The sequence below is a fragment of the Balaenoptera ricei genome, chromosome 20, assembly GCF_028023285.1.
Source record: "Balaenoptera ricei isolate mBalRic1 chromosome 20, mBalRic1.hap2, whole genome shotgun sequence".
In the NCBI taxonomy this organism is placed as follows: Eukaryota; Metazoa; Chordata; class Mammalia; order Artiodactyla; family Balaenopteridae; genus Balaenoptera; species Balaenoptera ricei.
In genome coordinates, this window is record NC_082658.1 from 39,292,576 (window position 1) to 39,319,560 (window position 26,985).

The 26,985-nt window shown below is 36.6% G+C and overlaps 1 protein-coding gene across 2 annotated transcripts in view; it reads left to right on the plus strand.

Moving 5' to 3' along the window:
• Window positions 1–610: 610 nt before the first annotated feature.
• DHX40 (DEAH-box helicase 40) overlaps window positions 611–26,985 on the plus strand; it is a 51,443-nt gene continuing 25,068 nt past the window's right edge. The window contains exons 1-12 of one of the 2 annotated variants that reach the window (XM_059907896.1): window positions 611–770; window positions 1,611–1,778; window positions 2,805–2,950; window positions 4,746–4,865; window positions 5,065–5,292; window positions 5,881–5,947; window positions 6,915–7,046; window positions 15,566–15,665; window positions 17,458–17,544; window positions 17,680–17,862; window positions 22,616–22,696; window positions 23,901–24,058. In XM_059907896.1, the coding sequence (XP_059763879.1) occupies window positions 659–770; window positions 1,611–1,778; window positions 2,805–2,950; window positions 4,746–4,865; window positions 5,065–5,292; window positions 5,881–5,947; window positions 6,915–7,046; window positions 15,566–15,665; window positions 17,458–17,544; window positions 17,680–17,862; window positions 22,616–22,696; window positions 23,901–24,058 (1,582 nt within the window). In that variant the 5' untranslated portion in view covers window positions 611–658. The remainder of the gene's footprint in view (window positions 771–1,610; window positions 1,779–2,804; window positions 2,951–4,745; window positions 4,866–5,064; window positions 5,293–5,880; window positions 5,948–6,914; window positions 7,047–15,565; window positions 15,666–17,457; window positions 17,545–17,679; window positions 17,863–22,615; window positions 22,697–23,900; window positions 24,059–26,985) is intronic. The other variant, XM_059907897.1, reaches the window with a different exon arrangement.

Here is a 26,985-nt window from a genome sequence, read left to right on the forward strand (position 1 = left end):
GCTGTGCTCCATGTACCATGATTTTCTAAAGTTGCCGCCCTTGCGTCTAGTTGGGGTAAAGAGGAAGAAAATAAACATGGAAATAAATTAAAATGCAGGGTCCTATGAAGGAACTGGACAGCGTGGGGGACCTAAGTTTTGGACACTACGGAACTAGAAGTTCAGCTCTGCAACTCATGAGCTGTGTGCCTTGAACAGGTCATTTCAGGATGAGCAAGGTGAGAATGTCGTGGAACGCCGAACTCTAGGATGGTTCCAGCTCCTGGCAAAGGGTCACATCACGGTAGGTGTGTGAAGGTAGGATAGGCTTGCAGTAACCATTGAGAAAAAAAGGTGTCGCCTGGCCCTTTTGCGCACAAGAGGAGAACCAGGAGGGGTCCTTTCGGGACTTCTGGGCTGGCTTCGCCGGCGGAGCCGCAGCGCACGCCGGCGGTTGGCGGGAAACGCTCGAGGGTGGGCCCTCTGCTCGGGGCCGCATCGCGAGGGTTAGACAGCTCTCCGGACGCCTCGCGTCACGTCATCGAATAGCTCCTCCTCCCCTCGCTCGAGTCGCACGCGCGGAAGTAAACACCTTGACGTCATCAGGGCGCGTCTTCGCCTTTCCCCTCCCATCTTCCCAGAACGGTGGACGTGCTCACCTCCGCTCCGGGCCAGGTCTATGTCCCGGTTTCCCGCCGTCGCGGGCAGGGCGCCAAGGCGACAGGAGGAAGGTGAGCAATCAAGAGACCTCCAAGAAGAGCGGCCTTCGGCAGTTCCCATCGCGGATAGAGGTGCGGTCCGCGGGACACTACGGAAGCCAGCGGGAGTTATGGCATGGGGGTTCTGGGGGGGATAAAAGTCCGCCTTAGGCAGGTAGAGGAGAGTAGAGGGGAGGAGGCCGCAGCGTTCTTGTCGCTCTCCAAGCCGGAGGCAAACTTTGCAACCAGTGAGGACTTTGGTTTAGAGGGGGGCGGTCCCAGACCCAAGTTGGGTGAAAACCCTGCTGGGGGACAAAAAAGTGAACCCCAACGCCGAGACGCGTTCTGCCCTTAAATGGGCTCATAAAGCCTTTGTTCTCTACCCATCCATTCCCCCCTCCCCCCCTCCGCCCCTTCGTCGGGCCGCCAGCCTGCCTTTGGGTACGGTATGAGGGAGCCAGTTTCCAGGAGCCAGTTTCCATGGTTACCCACCACTTGGCCTTCTGGGATATCAGTCACTCTGAACAGGGACCTAACTTGAACCGTGAATCAGAAGCAAACACAGGTGGCTTTTAATTCAGCTGAGAGTTTTTCTGCTGTGTTCCAGGTTTTGGTCTATTGTTTAATAAAATTGGGTTTTGTGCTTCTGTATAGGTATGCTTGCAAATACATTGCCTTGTGCTAGGCTTAACTTTGTCAGCTACTTTGAGTCATGCATTAGCAAATGCTCAAGTTGATTTCACTAAAAAGTTGCTCTGGGTTTATAAACCCTCGCTTGCAAATTGGATGTAGGTGATTTAACTGAGGAGTCATGGGTTGATTATTTCCAGCCCTGAATTTCTATTGTCATTTCCTTTTCAGTTTTGGGAGATTGAATCAGAGATATCTTTACAGGCCTTTGAATTGCACAATTTTTTCCCCCTGTCATTACAGAAGATAAAGGATGCACATCACAGGAGGGAGGAACTACTCCAACTTTTCCTATTCAAAAACAAAGAAAAAAGCTTATTCAAGCTGTGAGGGACAATTCATTCCTTATTGTTACTGGAAATACAGGAAGTGGTAAAACAACTCAACTCCCAAAATATCTATATGAAGCAGGTAATTTTATTCTGGGAAAATATTGGGAGTACTTTAAAAATATCCTCTTAAAAGCTAATAGGACTTCCGTATTACGCAAATGCCCATCATTTGTTTTACAGTCCCAGTTCTTCTCTTGGCACACTGTCCCTCCATCTTCCTTGCTTTTTTACGGTCTTATTAAAGATTAGTTGAAATGGCATTTTCAGTTATCATAATAATTCCAAATAGAATTATAGGTAGGTATTGATTCTGTGCTATAGAATAAGGTTGTCTTGCAGTAGACTGTTGACCATTGGATACTGAAATAATTTTCAGAGGGAAGGGATATACTGATATCTGCTGCTGACATTAGTATTTCTTGGTTCTATCTCCAGAGTGTTATCAGGTAACTATTTATTCCTTGACTCTCCTAACACCAAGCCAGCTAACAAATTATCCTTACGGTGTCTTTCCCTTCAATACGGTAAAACTTTCTATCATAAGGTTGGTATAGAGCAAAATTATGTTGGATATTACAAAAAGTTCGTAGTGCATATTACCTTACTCTAATGCATCAAATCTAAGATGCCGTCTATTAAGACATACCACTATTTTACATACTATTAATAAAAAAAAATGCCATCAGTTATAAGATGCATCTCCCTTTCAAAGATATTAAAATAGTAAAATATGTTTGTAGAATCTATGAAAAGTGGTATATTTAAACTTCTGTGGCCAAGTTAAATCCATTTTAGGAAGTGTGTGGAATTTTATGGATTCCTAGGGGTTAAAAATTCTTGGCTTACTCTTTAGAGTAAATCTTTAGACTGAAATTGAAAAAAATTAATTAAAATATATACATTTAGAACAGCTATTAATATGTATTCTTATTTTTAATTAATACTTAAATTTCCATGGTGCAAATGTAATACAGTGTGTTGTTAATTGGCAGAGTTTTCTTTTAGAAACACTTGAACAGTTTGTATTGATTGACCAGAAAGAATTTAGCTCTAATGGGAAGCAATTGTTAACATTTTTGTGTTTTTTTACCTCTGGTTTTGATAGGGTTTTCACAACATGGTATGATTGGTGTGACTCAACCACGAAAAGTAGCTGCCATATCTGTTGCTCAGAGGGTTGCTGAAGAAATGAAATGCACTTTGGGATCCAAAGTAGGATACCAAGTTCGTTTTGATGATTGCAGCTCTAAGGTACAAAAGTTTTGTTTGTATTTAATTAAGTACCGTAAATTTATAGAAAGAGTGAGAAAGTGATGAAAGATTTTGACTTCAAAATTCCATTTATATTTTAAAGAAACAAAGCCTCAGATTAGAATTAATTTGTGTTGCCCATTGTTAATGCTCTAGTCCTGGGATGTCTAATTCATCCCATTTTCTCCCTTCTCAATTAGTTTATGTGACAGTTATGTTGATTTTTCACAGGACTCACATGTATTTTAGTTGTAAGGATCCTTAGCATGTAACTTACATCTGTATTCTTTAAAAATTTTTTTTATTGCAGTAAAATACACATAAAATAAAATTTACCATTTGTATTATTATTTTTTTTTAAATTATTTATTTATTTATTTATTTATTAATTATTTATGGCTGTGTTGGGTCTTCGTTTCTGTGCGAGGGCTTTTTCTAGTTGCGGCAAGTGGGGGCCACTCTTCATCGCGGTGCGCGGACCTCTCATTATCGCGGCCTCTCTTGTTGTGGAGCACAGGCTCCAGACGCGCATGCTCAGTAATTGTGGCTCACGGGCCTAGTTGCTCCGCGGCATGTGGGATCTTCCCAGACCAGGGCTCGAACCCGTGTCCTCTGCATTAGCAGGCAGATTCTCAACCACTGCGCCACCAGGGAAGCCCCCATTTGTATTATTTTTAAACCATTTTTAGGTGAACAATTCAGTGGCATTAAGTTCATTCATAGTGTTGTGTAACCACTACTGCTATCTATTTTCAGAATGTTTTCACCATCCCAAACAAAAACTCTGTATCTACTAAACAGTAACTCCACATTCCCATCTCCCTGCCCCTAGTCCCTGGTAACTTCTATTCTGCTTTATGTCTCTATACATTTCCATATTCTAAGTACCCTGTACAAGTGGAATCATACAATATTTTGTCCTTTGTGTCTGGCTTATTTCATTTAGCTAAAGTTTTCAAGGTTCATCCATATTGTATGGTTGTATTCTTGAAGTCAGTGGAAAACTGACAGCTTAATGAACAAAGTCATTGAGCAAGTATTTATTGAGCATCTTCGATATTCATGGCAATAGTTCATAGCTACAATTTACATTCCTTCCGGATTTCTTAATCCTGTACCAGATACAAAACATTCTATGATTTGCCTATGGTCCCTGATAGGAATGACCATCAACAGTGGCAAAGAATGACTCCCCAAAATACTGTCTTTGCCTTCCTAGTGGTCACTGCTGGGGATTTTTCTTTCTTTTTTTCTTCCTTTGTTTTATGGATATCATTGCTGTTAATTCCTCTGGACCTTACTCTCACCTTGTTTTAATTCCAGTCGACTGACCCCATTTTTGTAACAGGAAAGTGGTCAAGGAAGAAGAGAGTGAGAGAAATGGTGCACCTGCCTTTTCTCCCGAGTCCTCTAAAATAGCAGCTGAGACAGGGAGATGAATTCCATTTCATTATTGTTTTCCCACAACTTGCTCACCTGAAGTCATTGCATTATCTTAACCACTTTCCACTGACTTCATTGTATTTCCTTATTGGTCACTTTCGTTTGCTTTATCCCAGAATATTCACCTTAGTTCCTTATCCCTGTCTCTGTATAGATCACAAGTTTCGTAATTTACCATCCATGTTATTAGACATGTTATGAGACTATTTTATGTACTCTTATTTCATCATATTAGTTTGGTCACTTAGTATCTGTACATCTGAGGGGGAAAATTTAGTTTGCAAAGCAGGGATGAATTTCTGTGATTTTATTTTTATGTATATGTTAATGTACTCTGCTGTTTGAACATTAGGAAACAGCAATCAAATACATGACTGATGGATGTTTACTGAAATATATTCTGGGAGATCCAAATCTTACCAAGTTCAGCGTCATTATATTGGATGAAGCCCATGAGAGAACTCTAACTACAGTGAGTATTTTGCTGTATTGGTTACTTATTAGACAGTTCACTTCTTTTGGGTAGCTTTGTACTCTATAGTGAATTGCCTTCTCTTACTTACATTTTAATCTATTCAAATGGGAATCCTTTGGTTAGGAGAGCAAAATATTTAAAATAAATTGGTTGTTATGTACACTTGTGACTTATTAGTAATTTACTTTTCTTTCAGGACATCTTATTTGGTTTATTGAAGAAGCTGTTTCAGGAGAAGTCTCCTAATAGAAAGGAGCATTTAAAGGTCGTAGTGATGTCAGCAACTATGGAATTAGCCAAGCTCTCTGCATTCTTTGGAAATTGTCCAATATTTGATATACCTGGAAGGCTTTATCCGGTCAGAGAAAAATTCTGCAATTTGATTGGTCCACGAGATAGAGAAAATACTGCATATATTCAAGCGGTATTACTTGGCATCTTTTTTATGTCTTTTCTGTATCTATGATTCTAGTTGATTGAGTAGTTTGATAATTCATTTGTCTCTATTATTTTAATGGCAGCCCTCATAGGTCCTAGGACTTTTTTTTTTTAAGATTTATTATTTATTTATTTATTTATTTTTGGCTGTGTCGGGTCTTAGTTGCAGCACTCGAGATCTTCGTTGAGGCACGCAGGATCTTTCGCTGTGGCGTGTGGGCTCTTCTTTGTGGTGCACGGACTTCTCTCTAGTTGTGGTTTGCACGCAGGCTCGAGGGCACGTGGGCTCTCTAGTTTGCAGCATGTGGGCTCTAGTTGAGGCATGCAAGCTCAGTAGTTGTGGCACGCGGGCTTAGTTGCCCCGCGGCATGTGGGATCTTGGTTGCCTGACCAGGGATCGAACCCGCGTCCCCTGCATTGGAAGGCGGATTCTTTACCACTGGACCACCAGGGAAGTCCCAGGTCCTAGGACTTTCGAGAACCAAATTTAATTTTTCTGTGGAACTAGGGGAGGTGGTGGTGGTGGGGGGACTGTATTTCCGTTAGCATATTATGCTTGTGTTTCTTGCTTTAGATTGTGAAAGTGACCATGGATATCCATTTGAATGAAATGGCTGGAGACATCTTGGTTTTTCTGACTGGTGAGCATTCAGTACCAGGTTTAAAAATTTTACTATTTGTACAAGGGAGTGGGGCACCATGATAGAGTGTTACCTTTGTTGGAAAATCTAGGCTCTACTCATGTTATCCTAGGCTTTTATGATTTTCTGAGTAGTTTTAGATATTATATCTATTATAAGATACATAAGGTAATTCTACACTGCCCTAAAAACTATTAGTCTCATTAGTAAACATAGGTAAAATACACTGACCTTTTAGTAGCAAGATATTAAATGGTAAAATATTAATATTTTTATTACTCTATCTTATATAGAGCTGTTAACCACACTAAACAGTCCTGGATTTGAATGATTAATTTCATTATTTCAAAAGACATGCTACTATCTCCTTTCTTCTTTGAGTGGTGGGATGGTATTGTGTGGTAGCAGTACATAAGGTGTGGAATCCATGTCTCATAGACAAGCCTTTTTTGGAGGTCAAAAATAGAATAGTTAAATCTCAGACTAGTGTGATTTTTCAAGTAGCAGCATCCTACTAACAGATATGAGTAATTTCATGGCTCACCTCCTACACTGCCTTGTACCCATGTCAGAAGTGAGACATTGTAACAATCTCTTAGCCTTTTTGAGGTACTTAAGTATTTTGAAATACACCTAAATGTAGTATTTCCTGGACTAGCCTCCGCTATGGTAATGATTAACTTTATTGAGTCTTCCTCAAATATACCATATTAGCAAGATGAAAGGCTTAATGATTATAAACATTTTTATTCCTTTAGAGATTTAAATTCCTTGGAAACTTTCTTCTATTTTTAATTTTATTATTGTTGAGATTGAGTACAATTTATGTGTTCATCTACCTTAGATCAAATGAGAGATTTAAAATAACTATTATGCAAAACCAATATTAATCTAGAAGGGTTTTTTTTTTATTCTTAAATTAATTTTGCTGTTCGGTTGCTGACATTATTTTCTCCCCTCATTTCAGGTCAGTTTGAAATCGAGAAAAGTTGTGAGTTACTTTTTCAGATGGCAGAGTCTGTTGATTATGATTATGATGTCCAAGATACCACTCTAGATGGCTTGCTAATATTGCCGTGTTATGGATCTATGACAACAGGTAATTCCTCACTAGAACAGAAAATTTGATTTTTAAAACTTTTCATTGAATAATAACATGTATACAGAACAGTGTGCAGATCTTAAGTGTTTAGGTCAGTGAATTTCACAAAGTGAACTCACCTTTGTAACCAACACCCAGATGAAGAAACAGAGCATTAGGAGAACCAACCAGCATCCCTTTGAGAGAAGTGATTTTTTTTTCTTGAAGTCTTTTCACATTCACTTTTTCAAGACCTTGGACATCTGTCCCCCTTACTATTGTTAAGAGTGGGCTATGTCTTCTCCCAGCAGAACAAAAATATTGTTGGTAATTTTTTGAAATTAAGGCTATAATTCCTTGATAGTAGTACCATAAGTCAAATCTAATTTGCCACTGCCATGGAATTTCTAGAAATCTTATATATCCAGATATATCTGAAACAAACCAGTGGATTGTTTTCTTTTTATGTGGCTACACACATTAGTCTACTTTTCAAGTGCGACGTTGTTCTTTTTTAAGTTCAAAGAGCAAATGCAAACTCTTATCATTCTATTTGTTCATAATAAATGTTGTTGAATGAGGTTTAGAATTTGTTTTATAAAACTATTTTATTATGGAATTTGACTTGTAAAAGTAAAGGGAAGTTATAACCCGCAGCCTCCTATTTGAAGTTTGATTGGGATTACCATTTAATGTAATGCAAAAAGCATTTAAATGTTTTTATATTTTATGTGTAGTTTTGTTTTTGTTGAGTAGGTGGTTCTTATCCTTATATTAACGAAAAAAGTTCAGGAATATATGTGTTGGTAAATAACCATAGACCATGTGCTATTTTGGAAATCCCTTTTGTGATGATATTGGGCCCTTGCTCTCAACACTGAGATCTATTTTAGATTTTTACATCTTTAAGGGAATTTGTAGGGTCATTATTAGATATTTAATGTTCTCATTGTTTTTTTTAGATTTTATCTACTAACTTTTGTAATTTACTTTATAACTGATAAGATAATTCAAAACCTGTTATAGTTGCTTTGTTAACTATTAACAATATATATATTGTTTCTTTTTCTATATAAAGTAAATAATTTCATTCTTTCCATCTTACTGCCATATTGAAAATAATGTTCTCTATCTGCCATTGCTTCTTGATTATCTTCCTGAAATACAGTTTTTGTACTATTAAAGGTTGCTAGTGACCTCCTATTCCTCAAATACCATGGCTTTTTTCTACTTGTATTTTGATTTTGAGTTAATATAAGTCTCCTTAAATGCTGTTGTTTAGGGTAATTATTTGGTTCTCCTGACCACTGTTTCTATAAGTCTTCCCACCCTCCCTGGCCTTTGTTCCCCTCTGAATGTGACTGTTCCCTAAGGTTTCATCCTTAGCTTGCTGTTTTCTTAGAATTCTCTGTTTTGGAGAGGTTGGCTCCTAGGATTCACCTGTCACTTTGTGATGACTCCTGAAAGCTGTCTCTAGTTCAGTCTCCTGCACTCTAGACCTGCTGGGTCTCACAGGGCTTTCTGGTCTGTGCATCATATCCTAGATCATACAGTCCAAACAAGTGACAACTCCTACAGGTTTTCTTTTACCTTTATCTTGTCCAGATCATTCATTTTTCTTTTTTTTTTTTCCTCATTGTCATCATTAGAATTGGGATCCTCAGTTTGCTTTCCTGAGCTGTTAACATATCCTGATAACTTGTTTCCCCTGATTTAATTTACCATCCTACCTGCCATGATAAACACAATCTTCCAAAAGCACAGCTCTGATTGTGTCAGTCTCCTGTTGGGTACCTTCAGCCATTTCCTATCGCCAACTGAATTATAATGCCAACTTAATAACTTGGTGTTCATTATCCTTCCAGTATGACTTCAACCAGCTTTCAGCCCTAATTCCCAGTGTATGTGATTTTCTTTGTTGGTGTATATGCGTAAATGGTAAAGATGTGGGATTGGGTGTGAGTAGAGCCATTATTGAAGGGTTTTGTTTGTTTATTTTAGTTTCCCTTCCGGTAACTAAGGGTGAGCTACTGGTGATCCATTATGATCATAACAATATTTATTGTAGCAGTTTATAACAGTGCAAAGATCCATTATGATCATAACAATATTTATTGTAGCAGTTTACAACAGTGCAAAGAGACATTCCGATGGAGCTGATGAGGTGCTAAGTAATGGGGGAGGTGGAGCTGGATGAAGTAGGGAGAGGGTGGCAGGTTCCTGGGATCTACGGCTTTCTTTCTAAGCCTGGTAAATACAATATAGCGCTTATTTTCTCTATTATTGCTACTTTGGGTTGTGGGGAGAGACACGTAACATTATCATGTTATTTCCTTTATTTTCTGTTAGCTTCAGGAACAGAAAACTTGCACTTGGGAGTGAGGAGAGGGAAGAAGAGTTTCCTGCTTATAGCCTGGAGTGAGGGGGTACAAATGGACCTAGGTTTAGTGAATAAGTAAAAATTATGAGGTGGATATTTTATATTTGCTCTTATTTCTGGGCTAGCCATGAGGGTGGCTGACTGTTTTAAAGGGACGTCTTAAAATACCTCCCTACTTGGCATAAAAAATTCTCATCTGTCAAATGTGAAGAGGTGCTGTGGTATCCCTTCTACTCCCAGGGTTATATGACCCTGCTCCTTGGGCTGAACTCCCCCAAACCCCACCCTTTGCGATGTTCACTCAAACGCAAAATGTAAGAGATATTTTTGATTCCTTTTCTTCCCACAACATTTTTGTGACTCTGTGTTTGCTCTTTCCTGAACTTGTACTCCTCCTTTCCCTTTTATTCTCCCCTTTCACTGGTTGAAATTATGCTATTTTGTTTCACAAGTGCAACCAACTCCATAAAAACCTTTCCTGATTTCCTTCCTCACAGCTGGTTTTTATCTCTTCTTCATTTGAACCTCATTGTGCTTTACTGTATCTCTTGTGGCACTTAACACATTTATCTTGTGTTACGATTGTCTCATCCTCTCTATAAGATTGTGAACTTCCTGAGGACAAGTACTAAACATTGAAAAAGTCCTGACTAAGTATTTGTTAAATTGAGTTCCAGATTTTTTACTTTCTGCTGGATATTCTATTAATGTCTTGCACCAAACACTATGTCTGAACCTTTTTCTTGTTTCTCTCAAACCTTTTCCCTCTTCTGACTTCCCCCTTTTTGTTTAGGTCTTACACTCCTTCAGGTTGGTCATGCATTTAGGGAAAGCTGAACCCTCACAAAAATTTATGAACTGAAATATACCTGTTACTTCATAAGTGACAATTATTTGCATGGAATTAGACACTTTTAGCACTGACATAATTATCTAATTCAGTGCTTCTTAGCCTTTTGTGGAGGGTGGGGATCTCAGATTTTTATTTTTAAGTAATGAAAGCCTGGCTGTTTTTCTAGAAAAATGCACATATACCCATATATATATATATTTGCATAATCAGATTTCTTTATTTTACAGATAGAGGCTAAGTGATGTTCCTGAGGTCACATGGTGAATCTACATTTGATAACTGGTTATTTATTCAGTAGTGGAGGATCTAACAGTACATGTGTTTCCAGAATAGATGAAGAAAAGGAGAGGAGCTTTACCTTGGATTAGTGTACAACATTTTAAAAGGGGAAAACCTACTCATTTAGATTATTGCATAAATCCAAAAATAGTTTTTTTTCTTTCTTCTGCTTGCAAACCAAAGATATTACTTCAATATAGCAAGTACCAAGTGTCTAAGATAGTTTCCTTAAATGTTAAGATTAAAGATGTGGGGGAATAAGGCTAGTGAGTTTCACAATAAAACTTTTAGTCTATGTGGAGTCTCCCCAAATGGGAGAAATTTTCTTTTGTCTTAAAAAGAAATATATACTTTTTAAAAACAATAAAATCAGCAAAGAAAAATAAACTTACTCAGATGCCACCAACATGATTAAGTGATAATCACTATTAATATTTTGAGGCATATTGTTCTGACCTTTTAATTATACATTTAGATATATTTTATTGTTTAGTGTTTTGTTTTTTAACAAAAATGGGTTTATTTTACATATGCTCCTTTGTTTTTCTTTTTTGCCCTTTGTAGAAGTTTTAAAAGTATAGAAAAGTAAAAAAAAAATCCATTTTCCACTATGCAGAACTAATAGTTGGTGTCTCTCTTTTAAGAAAAATTACTCAATTGAGGGAAAATAATACAGTTTCATTATAAAGAATTCAAGCAGTGTACAGTTTTACAAAGGTAAAAGTAAAGAAATCAACTCAAACTCCATCCAGAAATAGCCATCTTTAACATTAGAAAAAACATTATTCAGATCTGTGTGTGTGTGTGTGTGTGTGTGTGTATATGTATGTGTGTACGTATAGAAGGATAAGTAAGTAGTTAGATAGTTTGACAGAAATACTTTTTTTAAGAGTGAGATTATACTATTAGCTGCTTTTTTAAAAAGTATTTAATTTTACTTGAATTTACTTGAAGGAATTGTTAACTTCAAGAATATCTTTCTTTACCACATGAGATAATATTTTATAAAAGAGTGCTTTAAAGTTTAAAAAGATGAAAAATATTAAGCTGAAGTTAATATCTTCTTTTTAGACTATATTTGATTGGAGATCTTATCTGTTGGCTGATTTGAAAGATGAGCACTTAAGTACTGATATTCTTCTATATCCTCCCCTTCTGATTTTTGTTAGTTATTTTTACATTGTTCAGTTGTATTCAGTATTTACTATCAATCCTTTTACCATGGTTTTTCCATTCCTAAGTTACTTTTGGTTAATTTTAGATTGGCTAGATTTTAACCTTTTTTTTTTTTTTTTTTTTAATAGAAGAGCTCTTGGGTGTTATTTTTTTTTGTAGTTCTTTTGTTTAAGAATGTCTGGCTTTTGCCTTTATACTTGAGCTACATCTTGGCTGGGTTTTATGTTCTTGGGTCACACTTTCTTTTCCTTAGAACTTGGTAGACGTTGTCCAGTTGTCTTCTGGCATTGAATGTTGCTGCGGAGAAGTCTGAGGCCAACCTGATTTTTTTTCCCCTCCTTGTAAGTGATTTGCTTTTTCTGTCTGATTGCCTGAAAATTTCTATTTTTATCCTTAAAGTTCAATAGTTTTTAATTAGAATATTTTTTGGTGTTGAGTGTTTTATAGTAAAATTTTCCTGGAATTTTATGTGCTCTTTTTAAAAATCAACTTTATTGAGGTATAATTTACATACAATAAACTGTGCCTGCTTTAAGTATATAGTTCAGTGAGTTTTGACAATGTACATACCTGTGTAACTACCACCACAAACAAGATAAATTATTCTTAGTTGCTCTTTTGATCTGCAAATTCAATTCTTTATTTCAAGGAAATTCTCTTGTGTTATATCTTTGTATATAACTCTTGTCTATTTATTGGTTTCCTACTTCAGGGATACCAATTATTCTTATGTTGGATTGCATGTCTTCCATATTTTTTAGCTCCCTTCTGGTTACTTTATCTTTTCAACTGCATTTACTGATTATCTCAAGCCTTTTCTCTATGTCAGAAGTTTGATTTTCAGCTGTGTTAGTGAGAATTCTCAAGATATTTTTGACTTACCCAAAAATGACTTCGGGGGAGGGGTAGAGTTTGAGCTGAGCAGTGTTGTACCTCTTTTATTCTGTCCCAGAATCATCTCTTTTCCCCCTTTGATTGACAATTTCTGTTTATAGCTTTATGTTCCTTTTATATACATATTCTCTCTCTCTCTCTCTCTCTCTCTCACACACACACACACTTTCTCTCAAACACTTTTCTGCTGTGGGATCAATTTGGAACAAGAAATTCTATGAGGACGTTTCAGTTGGCCTTAACATATAATATGTCACATACATGTATCTTAGGAGCATTACTCCATTAAGAGCGTTAAGTGGTCTCTCCTCAGTATCCTTATTTCTTGGTAGATTATGGAGCATCTTTCTGCCTCTTTGCCAATCCCGCCCCCCCCGCCACCGTTAATTTATATTCTAGTACCTTATTAGCTGCATGGAGGTAATCAGGAGAATTGCTACATCTTAATGAAAATATTCAGTTTCCCTTTTTCTTTGTGGAAAGTGAGAGTGTGCTTTAGGATATGTGTATTTAACTTTTTCCCAAACCTTTATAAACAAACATAAAATTGGCATGTGTTTATACTTGTGGAATATGGTGAAAGTATGTGGGTAAAATGTAAATGTGAAACAAATGTGAGTCTTGTCAAAACAGCAGTTTCAGGACTTTTTAATTGACTGTAGTGAACAAAATGATAAACTGAAATTTTGCTTGAACTGAAGACTAAAATTAGGTACTTTTAGACATGGGTTAATTGAAAAACAGAGTTACTCATAAATATGCTCAGAATGGACATTTCTAATTTATGTAAAATTTTAGGGTAATGTGGAATTTCAAAGGTAGAAGGATCTCAATTTATTATTTATATCATGCATTTTTAGATTGATCAATTCATTGAACTTTACTGAGCACTTTCTATGGTCCAGCCATTGTAGGTACTGGGCGTATGTACCTACAATGACAATGTACATACCTGTGTAACTACCACCACAAACAATAAAAGAAAGTCCTTATTCTTACAGAGCTACATTGTAGTAGAATAGATAGACAATAAATAATAAATAAATGTGTAAACATATAACTTGAACTGCAAAGTAGTATATGATTCCTTTGAACCATCTGAGCTACCTAAATCTAAGAAACTCCTAAAAAATAATTTTTATCACTTATGTGTAAGCTGCCTTTCTAGCACTTTTTTACTTGTGAAATTAATTTCAGAATGATTTTTAGAAGAATAGCAGCAATACTTGACTTGGTTTTAAACTTGCCTGTCTATATGTAAATCCTGGGCAAGCTGCTTGACCTCTCTGGGCTTTAGTGTTCTCATCTATAAAATGAGATAGTTGGCCTAGTAACATAATTTTAAAACTGTGCTTGTCTGTGCCACTCCTTTTCCCCTTCATAATAGTTCAACTTTGGTCTGTTTTATATATTGCGGATACATGGATCTTTTTAAGATTTTCTTTGGAAACAGGTTTTGTACTTCATTTAAAAACAGGCTTGGTTAAGATTTTCTTGGCTGCTGAAAAGAAAAGAACTTGAGGTTGTTCAGGTAGAAAGAGTGAATTTTCTGGACAAATTTCCAAATATCTTGTGGAAATTGCAGCCAGGCATTTAAAATTTTTCTCTTTTTAAAGGATACATATGTACTTACTGTTCTAACATGTAACATAAAATAGTAAACACATATAAAATAAAAAGTTTAAAAAGATGTTATGAGAAATATAAATAGACATGCTAATGATTTCTTTTCATACCCCAATCGATTGACTTGTATACTCCCTGGAATGATTACTCCTAATTTTTGGATGTCATTAAAATAGACGATCTACCCAAATCCCTTGCTTGACCTCTCTAGCTTAAGTGATCTTTTCCTTCATCCCAGCACGGCCACCCCTTCAAAAATTTAACGTTGTAGACTTTGTCATTATCTTCATTTCTGATCTCAGTTTTAAACCTCTTTCTGATGATTACTTCCTGTCTCTGCCAGCTCACTCTTCTGTTCCTAATTCAACAATTTTCAGATTGCATCGAGATTTGTCTTATCACTTATCTCCTTTTGCCTGTGCCGTAATCATTTCCTTGCAAACATTAACTCTCTTGTGTTCTCTGCTTAACCTGGCAGGAGGGCAAGTCTGGTCAAATCCACCTTTCTGCTTATTTTACACTAAGGCCTGAGAATTGCCAGCAACCCAGAAATACTCTCTTGTGAACTCTCATGGATGATTCTATTTTTATTCTCTTTAGATTCGCTTTCCATATACACTAGTCACTTCCCTATGGTTCACAAGTTAATTCTTTCTCTTTGCAAGAAACTGGCTTAATCAAATTGAGCATCTCTTGGACGTTATTCCAAATTCACAGGAGAATGAGACTGGCCCAGTTGAAGGGAGATGTTTATCCTTGGTGCCACAAACTATGGCCAGAGGAGCAAGGTACCATACTATAAGCATCGCTGCTGAGGCCCACCCTTCAGAATGTGTGGATGGTGGAAATAAGGGTGGTGTTACTTGTTTAGAGATGGAGTGATGAATTGGGCAGACACCTGAAAAAGTAAAAACTGCCTTAGCTAATCAATCTTTAAAGCATAGAGAGGTTCTTAATCTGTTGTCCGTGGATAGACTTCAGAGTCCTGAACACCCTGTTATTGTTTGAAAATTTTTTTGTGTCTGTACATATGTGACTTTTAATGGAGATTGAGGCCCACAGTTTTTAAATAGTCTCTAAGGGAGCTATGACCTATATAAAGGACTCTGCTGTAGGGTTTATTTTAGCAATAATCATCTGTGATTCCATGGATCTAGAGATCTTAATAGTGAAAGATGAGGAAAAATAGTTTTTGCTATTATATTTTGAATTCAAGATAATTAAAGAGGTGAAGAAAACAACTTTTAATGAAAAGAAATGAGTTTTTCAAAACTTGAGTTTGACAAATGCATGTTGTAAATTAGTATTTTCTCTTTACATATATTTTAGATCAACAGAGAAGAATATTTTTGCCACCTCCACCTGGAATTAGAAAATGCGTCATATCCACTAATATTTCTGCAACATCTTTGACAATAGATGGAATCAGGTATAACTTTAAAATTCCTTTTAAAGCTGAGGAAGCCACTTAGCTAGTCATAAAACATTAAGTTTGTGTCTCTGTGCCCTCCACTAATTCCCTTCTCACTTTTTTAACTTGTAATCACCTATCATTTTTTGTAATTATTGATTGCTCTGAATAGGAAATGGAGTAGGAGGTGCACATAGTATTTCTGTTCACACTTTTTAAATGCTGGTACTTGGTAACATGTAGCTTTCTCTTCCCAAATTTAAGATTATGTGTGATGTTTCATGGGTTTCATTAAATGGGAAGCCAAACCTGTTTCTCTATATTACATTACCAGCAGGTACCTAAGATGATCTGATATTCCCTTCTTACCTGTCAGCTCCATTTCACATAGTAAGCTTTGTATATTCAAGTGTTTATCTGGAGGTATTGTTGCTTGCTTTTCACCCTTTTGTGAAATGGACTTTTATTTTTCAATGTAATCAGTGATGCCATCAAATTTTGGGGTAAATTTTGTAGAGAAACACTTATCAGTCTAAGTCTAGACTGATAGCTAATGTGAAGTTCTTTCAGACTGTTGAACCACATTCCTTCTGGATATTTATCTTTTACCCAATATATTTTATGTCCTTAACTAAGTCTGTCTCTGCCACAGGAAGGCTGGACCTGACCCAGAGATCCTATATGTTTCTTTTGGGTAAAATCATCATCCAGATCTAAGAGGAAGTTTAATTTCCTCTGCTTTTCTCTTTACTTTAAAAATAATGGTTTCAATAAAGGCTTAGGCAAGCAGCTCTCTTGAGTAAATTAACCTCTGCCATTTTCTGTTCCAGCAAAGGCAAAAGTCATTAAATAGCGTGTTTCAGAATGTTCCCTAAGTGAATGAAAGACTTACTACTCTTCCTTCCAAGTCAGTTTTTTACCTGACTTGCTCTCCATTTAGTTGGCTTAAAGTGGTATAGTTAAAGGCTAACTGGAATTAGATTCTGAACCTGTTAGAATGGTTTAGAGCTGATTTTCAAGTTTGTTTTTTTAATGGGAGAACATAAAATTAACATTGAAAAGTGAATAATTAAGTAGTATTTATTACATACATAATGTTGTGCAACCACCACCTTTATCTAGTTCTAAAACATTTCATCACCCCCAAATAAAAACCTGTACACTTTAAGGAGTTGCTTCCCATTGGCGCCTCCACCCCAGCCCCTGGCAACCACCCCTTTCTGTCTCTATGGATATCCTATTCTGGATATCTCATATAAATGGAATCATACAATATGTTACCTTTTGTGCCTGGTTTCTTCCACTCAGCATGTTTTTTGAGGTTCATCCATGTTGTGGCATGTATCAGTACTTCATTCCTTTCTATGGCTGAATAATATTCTGTTGCATGTGTATACCATAATTTGTTCATCCTTTCGCCCCTTAATGGTTAATGGACATTTAGGCTGTTTCCACCTTTAGGCTCTTATAGTCCTCTTACAGTGCTACAATGAACATATGTCTACAAGTATTTGTTGAGTACTTGTTTTCAGTTCTTTTGGGTGTATGCCTCGGAATGGAACTTCTGGGTCATATGGTAATTCTATGTTTAATGTTTTGAGGACCCTCCAAACCATTTTCCACATTGGTTGAACCATTTTACATTTCCAGTAGCAGTGTATGGGGTTTCCAATTTCTTGACTTTCAAGTTTTACACTTAAAAGTTGTTGTGTAGTTGTTAGTTTGGTAGAAAAGGAGTACCCAAAGTGGTTAAAAATTAACAAGTCTTTCCTTGTTTTCTAGAAACTTACCTTTTTTTCATTATACTTAGATATGTGGTAGACGGTGGCTTTGTGAAGCAGTTAAATCACAATCCCAGATTAGGATTGGACATCCTAGAGGTGGTTCCAATTTCAAAGTAAGTCTCTGTGTTAACCCTTTTTGTTCAAAGAACAGTTGATTAGATAATTTCTAATTGGTTTGGGGAAGGAAGTGAATTACTTAGAAAAGTCACAGAACATTTTGGGGACTTTGTTTTTTTTTTCCTCTAAAGGAGTGAGGCCTTACAGCGAAGTGGCCGAGCTGGCAGGACTTCCTCAGGAAAATGCTTTCGCATCTATAGTAAAGATTTTTGGAACCAGTGTATGCCTGACCATGTGATCCCTGAGATTAAGAGAACTAGTTTGACATCTGTAGTTCTGACCTTAAAGTGCCTTGCCATACACGATGTAATAAGGTATGTAGACAACTTGAAACAAAGAAAAATTTGTTAGGGAGTCATGTTATTTCTCAGAAATTTTTTTGAAGTATTTGACTCGTATGTCCCTACATTTCAAGGTTCAACTAAACCCAAATAAAGAGCTTCTTTGCATTGCTTTACTGGGATTTGATCCCTTGCTCGTATTTTAACCTTGGCTTAATGGAGTTTTCGTGCTGATGTTTATTTGGATAATTTAATGACCACTGTTTATCTGTAATGAAAGGTGTACAATGACCCTAATGCCACTCAGAAAGTGTTGTTGAGTTGTTTTTTTTTTTTTTTGGTAGCATCTTTTGTATGGCCAGCATGGTACCAAGTACGATGAGAGACAGAATAATACTCTTTAGTAGGTTTTTGCTTTCACTAAGCTTAAATTATAATGGGGAAATGAGATTCGACATGAAGCAAAAAATAGAACAACTGTTAAATTAGTTAAATGTTAAAGAATATAATTAGTATAGGACAGAATATTGTAGGGGCTTGAAATTTCATATTATGAAATTTATGGTAGAAGAAATAATGAAAGAAAGTATTATCTTGGTTTTAATTTTGGTCTTAATTAGGAATATTAAAGTGTGAGGAACCTTGGGAGAAGGTGACCATGCATTCTTTAAATTCATAATAAGAAAGGAAGTAATTACTAGGTGCATCGAAATATGTATTGTATACTCTTAGAAAGCCATCTAAGATTTTTTTTATAGTTATTATCATAAGACTAGAGGTTTTCTTCTTCTTTTTTTAAAATGTATTTATTTTGGCCGTGCCGGGTCTTTGTTGCAGCATGTTTAGTTGTGGCACGCGGGATCTTTTTTTAGTTGCAGCATGTGGGCTTCTTAGTTGCGGCATGTGGACTCTTAGTTGCGGCATGCATGCAGGAACTAGTTCCCCAACCAGGGATTGAACCCGGACCCCCTGCATTGGGAGCGTGGCATCTTACCTACTGGACCACCAGGGAAGTCCCGAGACTAGAGATTTTCTAGATGAGAATATAAATCCTAGAAAGAGGAAAGCAAATATGTAAAATTCTAACTGTTATCATAAATGATACTAATGAGAAAGAAAAGCCATTTAAAGAAATCTAAATGGCCAAACAGATGAACCCATATTTAAAAATAATATTTATAAAGGCTAACAGAGCAGCATATAATCAAGAATAAATATATATTAGAAAAATAGGAACAATAATTACTCAATGTCATCTGCACTGAGTTTTTTTTCATCTTAAGTTTTAAGACTTAGAATGTAATGAAAGTTCTTAAAATGCTAGAGACCAGAAAAAAAAAAAGACTTCTCTCCCACACCCCTTTTTTCTCCCAGTTTTATTGAGATATAATTGATATACAGCACTGTATAAGTTTAAGGAGTACAGCATAATGACTTACATACATCATGAAATGATTACCACAGTAAGTGTAGTGAACATCATCTCATACAGATAAAATAATAAAGAAATAGAAAAAAATTTTTTCCCTCATGATGAGAATTCTTAGGATTTACTCTCGTAACAGCTTTCGTATGTAACATACAGCAGTGATGATTACATTTATCATGTTGTGTCTCCCTGCTCTTTTTAAGATGTGTGCAGGGCTTCCCTGGTGGCGCAGTGGTTGAGAATCTGCCTGCCAATGCAGGGGGCACGGGTTCGAGCCCTGGTCTGGGAAGATCCCACGTGCCGTGGAGCAACTGGGCCCATGAGCCACAATTACTGAGCCTGCGCGTCTGGAGCCTGTGCTCCGCAACAAGAGAGGCCGCTATAGTGAGAGGCCTGTGCACTGAGATGAAGAGTGGCCCCCACTTGCCGCAACTAGAGAAAGCCCTCGTACAGAAACGAAGACCTAACACAGCCAAAAATAAATAAATAAATAAATAAATAAATAAATAAAAATACTTAAAAAAAAAAAATGTGTGCAGAATATGGGCAGGTACAACCAGAATTTGGGATAGGTGGTATAGTATTCGTAGGTGACAGAAAGAAAATGGAACTTTTCAGTTATTATTTTGCCTCCCCTTTCTCCTCCGTTAGGAATGATTTTAAAACTGAAAAGATAAGAACAAGTCTAGATAAGAAGGAATTGATGACCAATATCGATTAGGAAATAATGAGAGAAAACCTAATGACCATAAATGAGTTTGTATTGTGGCTTTAGACATTATTTCCATGGTACCAGAAGAACTTGCAGATATAATGTCAGAGGTATCGTGGGTCGTCTCTGAGAAATTATGCAGAACAGGTTACCAGAAAATGTGAGAAACTCAAAAATCAATTTTCCATTTAAGAAAAGGGCAGGTTATAGAAACAACTGCCCAGTAAGCTTGACATTGATTCTTGCAAATTCTAGCATAGTTTATTGGAAAGTGGTTTAAGAGAATATAATATATATTTTTTAATATTTATTTGGCTGTGTTGGGTCTTCGTTGCAGCATGTGGGATCTTTCCTTGCAGTGTGTGGGCTTCTCTCTAGTCGTGGAGTGGGCTCTAGAGCGTGTGAGCTCTGTAGTTTGCAGCACGTGGGCTCTAGTTGAGGTGCGCGAGCTCAATAGTTGTGGTGCACAGGCTTAGTTGCCCTGTGGCATGTGGGATCTTAGTTCCCTGAGCAGGGATCGAACCCGTGTCACTTGCATTGGAAGGCGGATTCTTTACCACTGGACGACCAGGAAAGTCCCTAAGAGAATACAATGTTGATTTGTAATCATCAGTGTGAATCGAAATGGTTCACGAAGAATATGTTATCATAAACCATTTTCTTTTCAGTTTGAAGGCAGGACCATCCACTTAATGGATGCACCACAAGAATTTATTGATTGCTAACCTAATGTCTCTTGTTTTCAACACAATATTTAACAAGATTACATTGACGTATTTGTGAATAAGATGTGACAGTACTGCTGAATTAGGATATATTTGCCAAATAGCCGAATCCAGAAAGTACTGATTAATTGCTCACCAAGCCTTGATGAAGGTTTTACTGGTAGTATGCTGAATTTCACTCCTTCCTGATAAGCATTTTTAATGAAAATATTAAATAAAGATATTGAAGTCATGATTACCAGATTTTTGGAAAATATCTTCATTTCTAATGGGTAGATGATTAAAACCAAGATTTAGAATGGTCTCAATAGGCCAGAACCTTGGGCAAAAATCAACAAGGTAAAAGTCTGAAGGGGTACATCTTAAATCTTATGTTTTGGTTGCACATTAAAGAAATTCAATGTGGAAAATATCTGAAATTATCAGATCACCACAAACTTAGTATGAGCTTGCAATTATTATTCTGTTTAAAGAACAATTTTAAAAATTCCACTGGCATAAACTTTGGTTATATTAATAAACCACAGTGTCCAGGTGATTGGGAATTATAGCATTCCTGTTCTGTGTTGGTCACTGTACATTTGGAGTTCAGTTTTGCATGTCATCGAGTTTTATTAGGAGTTTGACGAACTAGATTGTTTCTAAAAAATGCTAAATATGTTTGGTGGGTCTCTTAGAAAGCAAATAATACAAGGAAAGTTTGACAGAATTGGTAATTGGTATAATCAAGGGAGAGAAATAATTGTAGTTTTTACAAATCTCAAATGGCTCTTATCTAGAAGAGGAAGCTGACTAGTCTGGTATTACTCTAGGACAGGGGTCGCAAAATATGGTCCAAGCTCACGGACTGTTTCTGTAAATAAAATTTTATTGGAACACAGCCATGCCCATTCATTAATGTATGGCTGCTTTTGCTTCAGCAGCAGAGTTGAGTAATTGTGACAGAGACCATATGGCCTGTAAAGCCTAAAATATTTACTATCTGGCCTTCTTTAGAAAGTGCTTGCCAACTCTTGCTGTAGCAGATACCAGGACTTGTTGGTGCAAGTTGTAGGAAAGCTGACGGTAGAACAGTCTACCAGATTTTTGTTTGTTTTTAAATAGAGTTGTCAATCCTCGAATGGACTTTTGTGTAAGGTATTAGACCTTTTGTCCTCTGTTGTACCTTTTTCAAGGTGAGAAATTGGAGTAGATTATTTAGCATCTCAAAACTAATGGTGGGAAAAAAAAAATCCAGTGCAGAATAATATTAAGTGATTATTGTTCCTGGGGTGGGGGGATATATATTCACACTTGGTTATATGCCACTCTGCTGTCCTTTGTGAATATTATTTTTTTCCTTATTTAAAGAAATATTTATTTTCAAGTGTGAAATAGATCCATGTTCTAGAGGCATCTCAATAGTCATACTGTCCTTTGTGAATATTGTTAATTGTTTTATGTTTATAAATGATATTGTGGTATGTAAGAGAATGTCCTTATTTTCAGGGGATGCACTCTGAAATATTTTGGGGGTAAATTGGCATTACATTTGCAACCTGTTTGCAGGTAGTTCAGGAGAAAATAAGTACATACATATCCATACATACAATAAAGCAAATTGGTTAAATTAATTGAAGATATTTATCATTTTATTAAAAACCATTTTGAGGTACTATTAAATAATTTGTAATTTTTAGCCACTTTCAGTTAATTTCCTTCACTGTTTTATAAAATGGTATGAGTGTGATTCAGAAAAAAATTTCCTCGTTTGCTGAATGCTGATCACAATCATAGAATGCTTTGAAAAAAAAAAAAGACAGAGAAAAGAAAGACTTGTAAAACAGAAGTAAAACCTTTTAAAGGAATTTTCAAGTCTGTATAAAATCTTGCCATGTTCAAGGAATGGAATCTCATTCTATGTCTCATTTAAACACACAGGTTTCCCTATTTGGATCCACCTAATGAGAGACTTATTTTGGAAGCTCTTAAACAACTCTACCAGTGTGATGCTATTGACAGGTAAAAAACAAACAAAAAACAAAAACAAAACCAACTCCAATAGATGTTAATCTCTTTTTAAAATAGGGTTCTTTTTTTTTTTTAATTATTTATTTTTTATTTATTTATGTTTGGCTGCATTGGGTCTTTGTTGCTGCGCACAGGCATTATCTAGTTGTGGCGAGCGGGGGCTACTCTCTGTTGTGGTGCGCGGGCCCCTCATTGCAGTGGCTTCTCCTGTTGCAGAGCATGGGCTCTAGGTACGTGGCTTCAGTAGTTGTGGCACGTGGGCTCAGTAGTTGTGGCACGCGGGCTCAGTAGTTGTGGCTCGTGGGCTCTAGAGTGCAGGCTCAGTAGCTGTGGCACAGAGGCTCAGCTGTTCCGCGGCATGGGGGATCCTCCCAGACCAGGGCTCGAACCCGTGTCCCCTGCATTGGCAGGCGGATTCCCAAGCACTGCGCCACCAGGGAAGCCCTAAAATAGGGTTCTTAATACTTTCCTTTATCATTAGTAAGTGATTTGTTTGAATTGAATGGATTGTTTTCCCTGAAATTAAAATTTGTCCTCAGTCTTTCTTCACCACAGTTCTGAAACTGTACCATAAAACTGTTTTTGTTTAGTATTGGTATTATTTAACAAGTAATTTCTTTCTTTTTTTTTTTTTGTACCTTTTGACTGCTTTCATCCAATTCCCCCTCTCTTCTCACCCACTTCTGATAACTACAAATCTGATCTCTTTTTCTATAAGTTTGTATGTTTGTTTGCTTTTGAAGTATAATTGACCTATAACACTATGTTTTCCCCTAACAAGTAATTTCTGAGTACCACTTCAGTGCCAGGCATTATGCTGGGTACATCAAAATGATGAGACCCAGAGTCCTTGTTCTCATGATTGTGTGATGGGAAAAGATTTGGTAATTATCATTGTCTCATTTCTTTAAGGACATTTTCCATGCTTCTGTAGCATTGTGTGTCTTTTATTATACTACTTTATTCTGCCTCATTGTTTAGTTTTTTGGATATATAGGCCCTTGAGAGCAAGGAATTTATCATCTTTATATTTCTCTTATCAATGACCACAGCATATCATATTTCTTATCTTGAATTGAATTTCTGGAGGTAATTTAAGGTAATCTAAATTATATCTGACTTATTCTGAATGATAAACATTTCATTTGTACTCTTCCAAGGTAGAAAGACTTAAAAACTTTTTCTTTCCATTAAGGAGTGGCCATGTGACCAGATTGGGTTTGTCTATGGTAGAATTTCCTCTCCCTCCACATCTGACATGTGCAGTAATAAAGGCTGCTTCTCTGGACTGTGAAGACCTATTACTTCCAATAGCAGCAATGTTGTCTGTGGAAAATGTCTTCATTAGACCTGGTAAGAAGTTTATTGATGAGTTTTCTTTTCTAATTAATAGATTTTATTTTTTAGAGCAGTTTTAGCTTTCTAGAAAAATTGAGGGAAAGTACAAACACAGAGTTTTCCCTATTATTAACATCTTTTCATTAGTGTGGTACCTTCATTACAATTAATGAGCCAATATTGATACATTATTATTAACTAAGGGATCGCTGTTTGTATTGTAAATTCTGTGGGTTTTGACAAATCTGTAATGACACATACTCACCATCAGAATATTGTGCAGAATAGTTTCACTGCCCTAAACATTTCCCATGTTCCACCTAGTCATTCCTACATCCCTTCCCCCAAACCCTTAGCAACCACTGATCTTTTTTTTAAACATCTTTATTGGAGTATAATTGACCACTGATCTTTTTACTGTCTTCATAGTTGTGCCTTTTCCAGAATGCCATATAATTGGAATCATACAATATGTAGCCTTTTCAGATTGACTTCCTTAACTTAGCAATGTGCTTTTACGGTTCCTCCATGTCCTTTTTTTTCTTTTTTTTCTTTTTTGGAGTATGGTTGCTTTACAATGTTGTGTTAGCCTCCACTGCACAACAAAATGAATCAGCCATACACATACAGATATCCCCTCCATTTTGGACTTCCCTCCCATTTAGGTTACCACAGTGCATTAGGTAGAGTTCCCTGTGCTATATGTTATGTTCCCATCAGTTGTCTATTTTATACATAGTACTGAAAATGTATATGTGTCAATCCCAGTCTCACAATTCCTCCCACCCCACCCCTTTCCCCTTTGGTATCCATACATTTGTTCTCTACGTCTGTCTCTATTTCTGCTTTGCAAATAAGATCATCTTTACCATTTTTCTAGATTCCACATATATGCGTTATTATATGATATTTGCTTTTCTCTTTCTGACTTACTTCACTCTGTATGACACTCTCTAGGTCCATCCACATCTCTACAAATGACCCAATTTCATTCCTTTTTATGGCTGAGTAATATTCCATTATATATATGTACCATTCTCCATGTCTTTCTGTGGCATGATAGCTCATTTCTTTTTATTGCTGAATAAAATTCCATTGTGTGCAATTTGTTTATCCATTCACATATTGAAGGACATCTTGGTTGCTTTCAAGTCTTGGCAGTAATGGATAAAGCTGCTCTAAACATTAGCATGCAGGTTTTTGTGTGAACATCGATTGTCAACTCATTGCCAAACTGTATGATAAGAATATGTTTAGATTTGTGAGAAACTGCCCAACTGTCTTCCAAAGTGTCTGCACCATTTTGCTTTCCCACCAGCAATGAGCCTGAGATTCCTGTTGCTCCACATCCTCAACAGCTTTTGGTGTTGGCAGTGTTTTGGGTTTTGGCTATTCTCATAGTTGTGTAGTGGTATTTCATTGTTATTTTAATTTGCAGATCCCTGATAACATATGATGTTAACTGTCTTTTCATATGCTCATTTGCCATTTGTGTATCTCCTTTGGTGAGATGTCTGTTCCAGTCTTTTTTAATCAGGTTATTTGTTTTCTTATTGTTGAGGTTTAAGAGTTTATTGTATGTTTTGGATAACCGTTCTTTATCAGAAATGTCTTTTGCAAATATTTTTTCCCAGTCTGTGACTTGTTTTCTCATTCTCTTGACGTTGTCTTTCACAGAGCAAAAGTTTTTAATTTTAATGAAGTCCAGCTTATCAATCATTTATTTGATGGGTCATGCCTTTGTGTTATATCTGAAAAGTCATCACCATACCCAAGTTCATCTAGATTTTCTCCTGTGTCATCTTGTAGGAGTTGATGTCCTTTTGTTCCAGCCCCATTTATTCAAAAGACTCCTTTCTCCATTGTAATTCCTTTGCTCCTTTGTCAGAGTTAATTTGACTGAATTTGTGTGGGTCTATTTCTGGGCCTTGTATTCTGTTCCATTGACCTGTTTTCCTGTTCTTCTGTCAGTACCACACTGTCTTGATTATTGAAGCTTTATAATAACTCTTGAACCTGGATAGAATCATTTATCCAGCTTTTCTCTTTCCCTTCAATATTGTTTTGACTATTCTGGGTCTTTTCCCTTTCTATATAAACTTTAAAACCAGTTTGTTGATATCCACAAAATAACTTTCTGAGACTTTAATTGAGATTATATATCTTTTAATAAGATTTTTTAAATATTTATTTTATTATTATTTATTTTTGACTGCGTTGGGTCTTCGTTGCTATGCATGGGCTTTCTCTAGTTGTGGCGAGTGGGGGCTACTCCTTGTTGCGGTGCGCGGGCTTCTCATTGCGGTGGCTTCTCTTGTGGAGCACGGGCTCTAGGCACGCGGGCTTCAGTAGTTTTGGCACGAGGGCTCAGTAGTTGTGGCTCGCGGGCTCTAGAGTGCAGGCTCAGAGTTGTGGTGCACGGGCTTAGTTGTTCTGCGGCATGTGGGATCTTCCTGGACCCGGGCTCGAACCCGTGTCCCCTGCATTGGCAGGCAGATTCTTAACCACTGCGCCACGAGGGAAGCCCCTAATTGAGATTATATTGAATCTATAGATCAAATGGGAAAGAAGTGACATCTTGACAGTATTGTCTTCCTATCCATGTACAGGGAATATCTGTTAATTTAGATCTCCAGTAATTCACTGAACATTTTTTTGATTAGCATATAACTAGCCCTACGGAACATGAAACTGAAGATAAACAATTTTTTTCATTTTGTTATTCTTTAACTTAGTTCTTTGAAATAGGGAGTATATAACGTTCCTGGCTGAAAGTTAATTTCCTTTCACTGGTAAAGCAAGATAGTATGGTGAACCTTTGCCCTGTTATAATACATTAGTAATATATTAACCTTTTTTTTCCCTACAATCAAAAAAAAAAAGGTAGGTCAGCCCTTGTACACTTAGAGAATTGTTTTGAAGTTTCCATGTCTTTAGCCTTC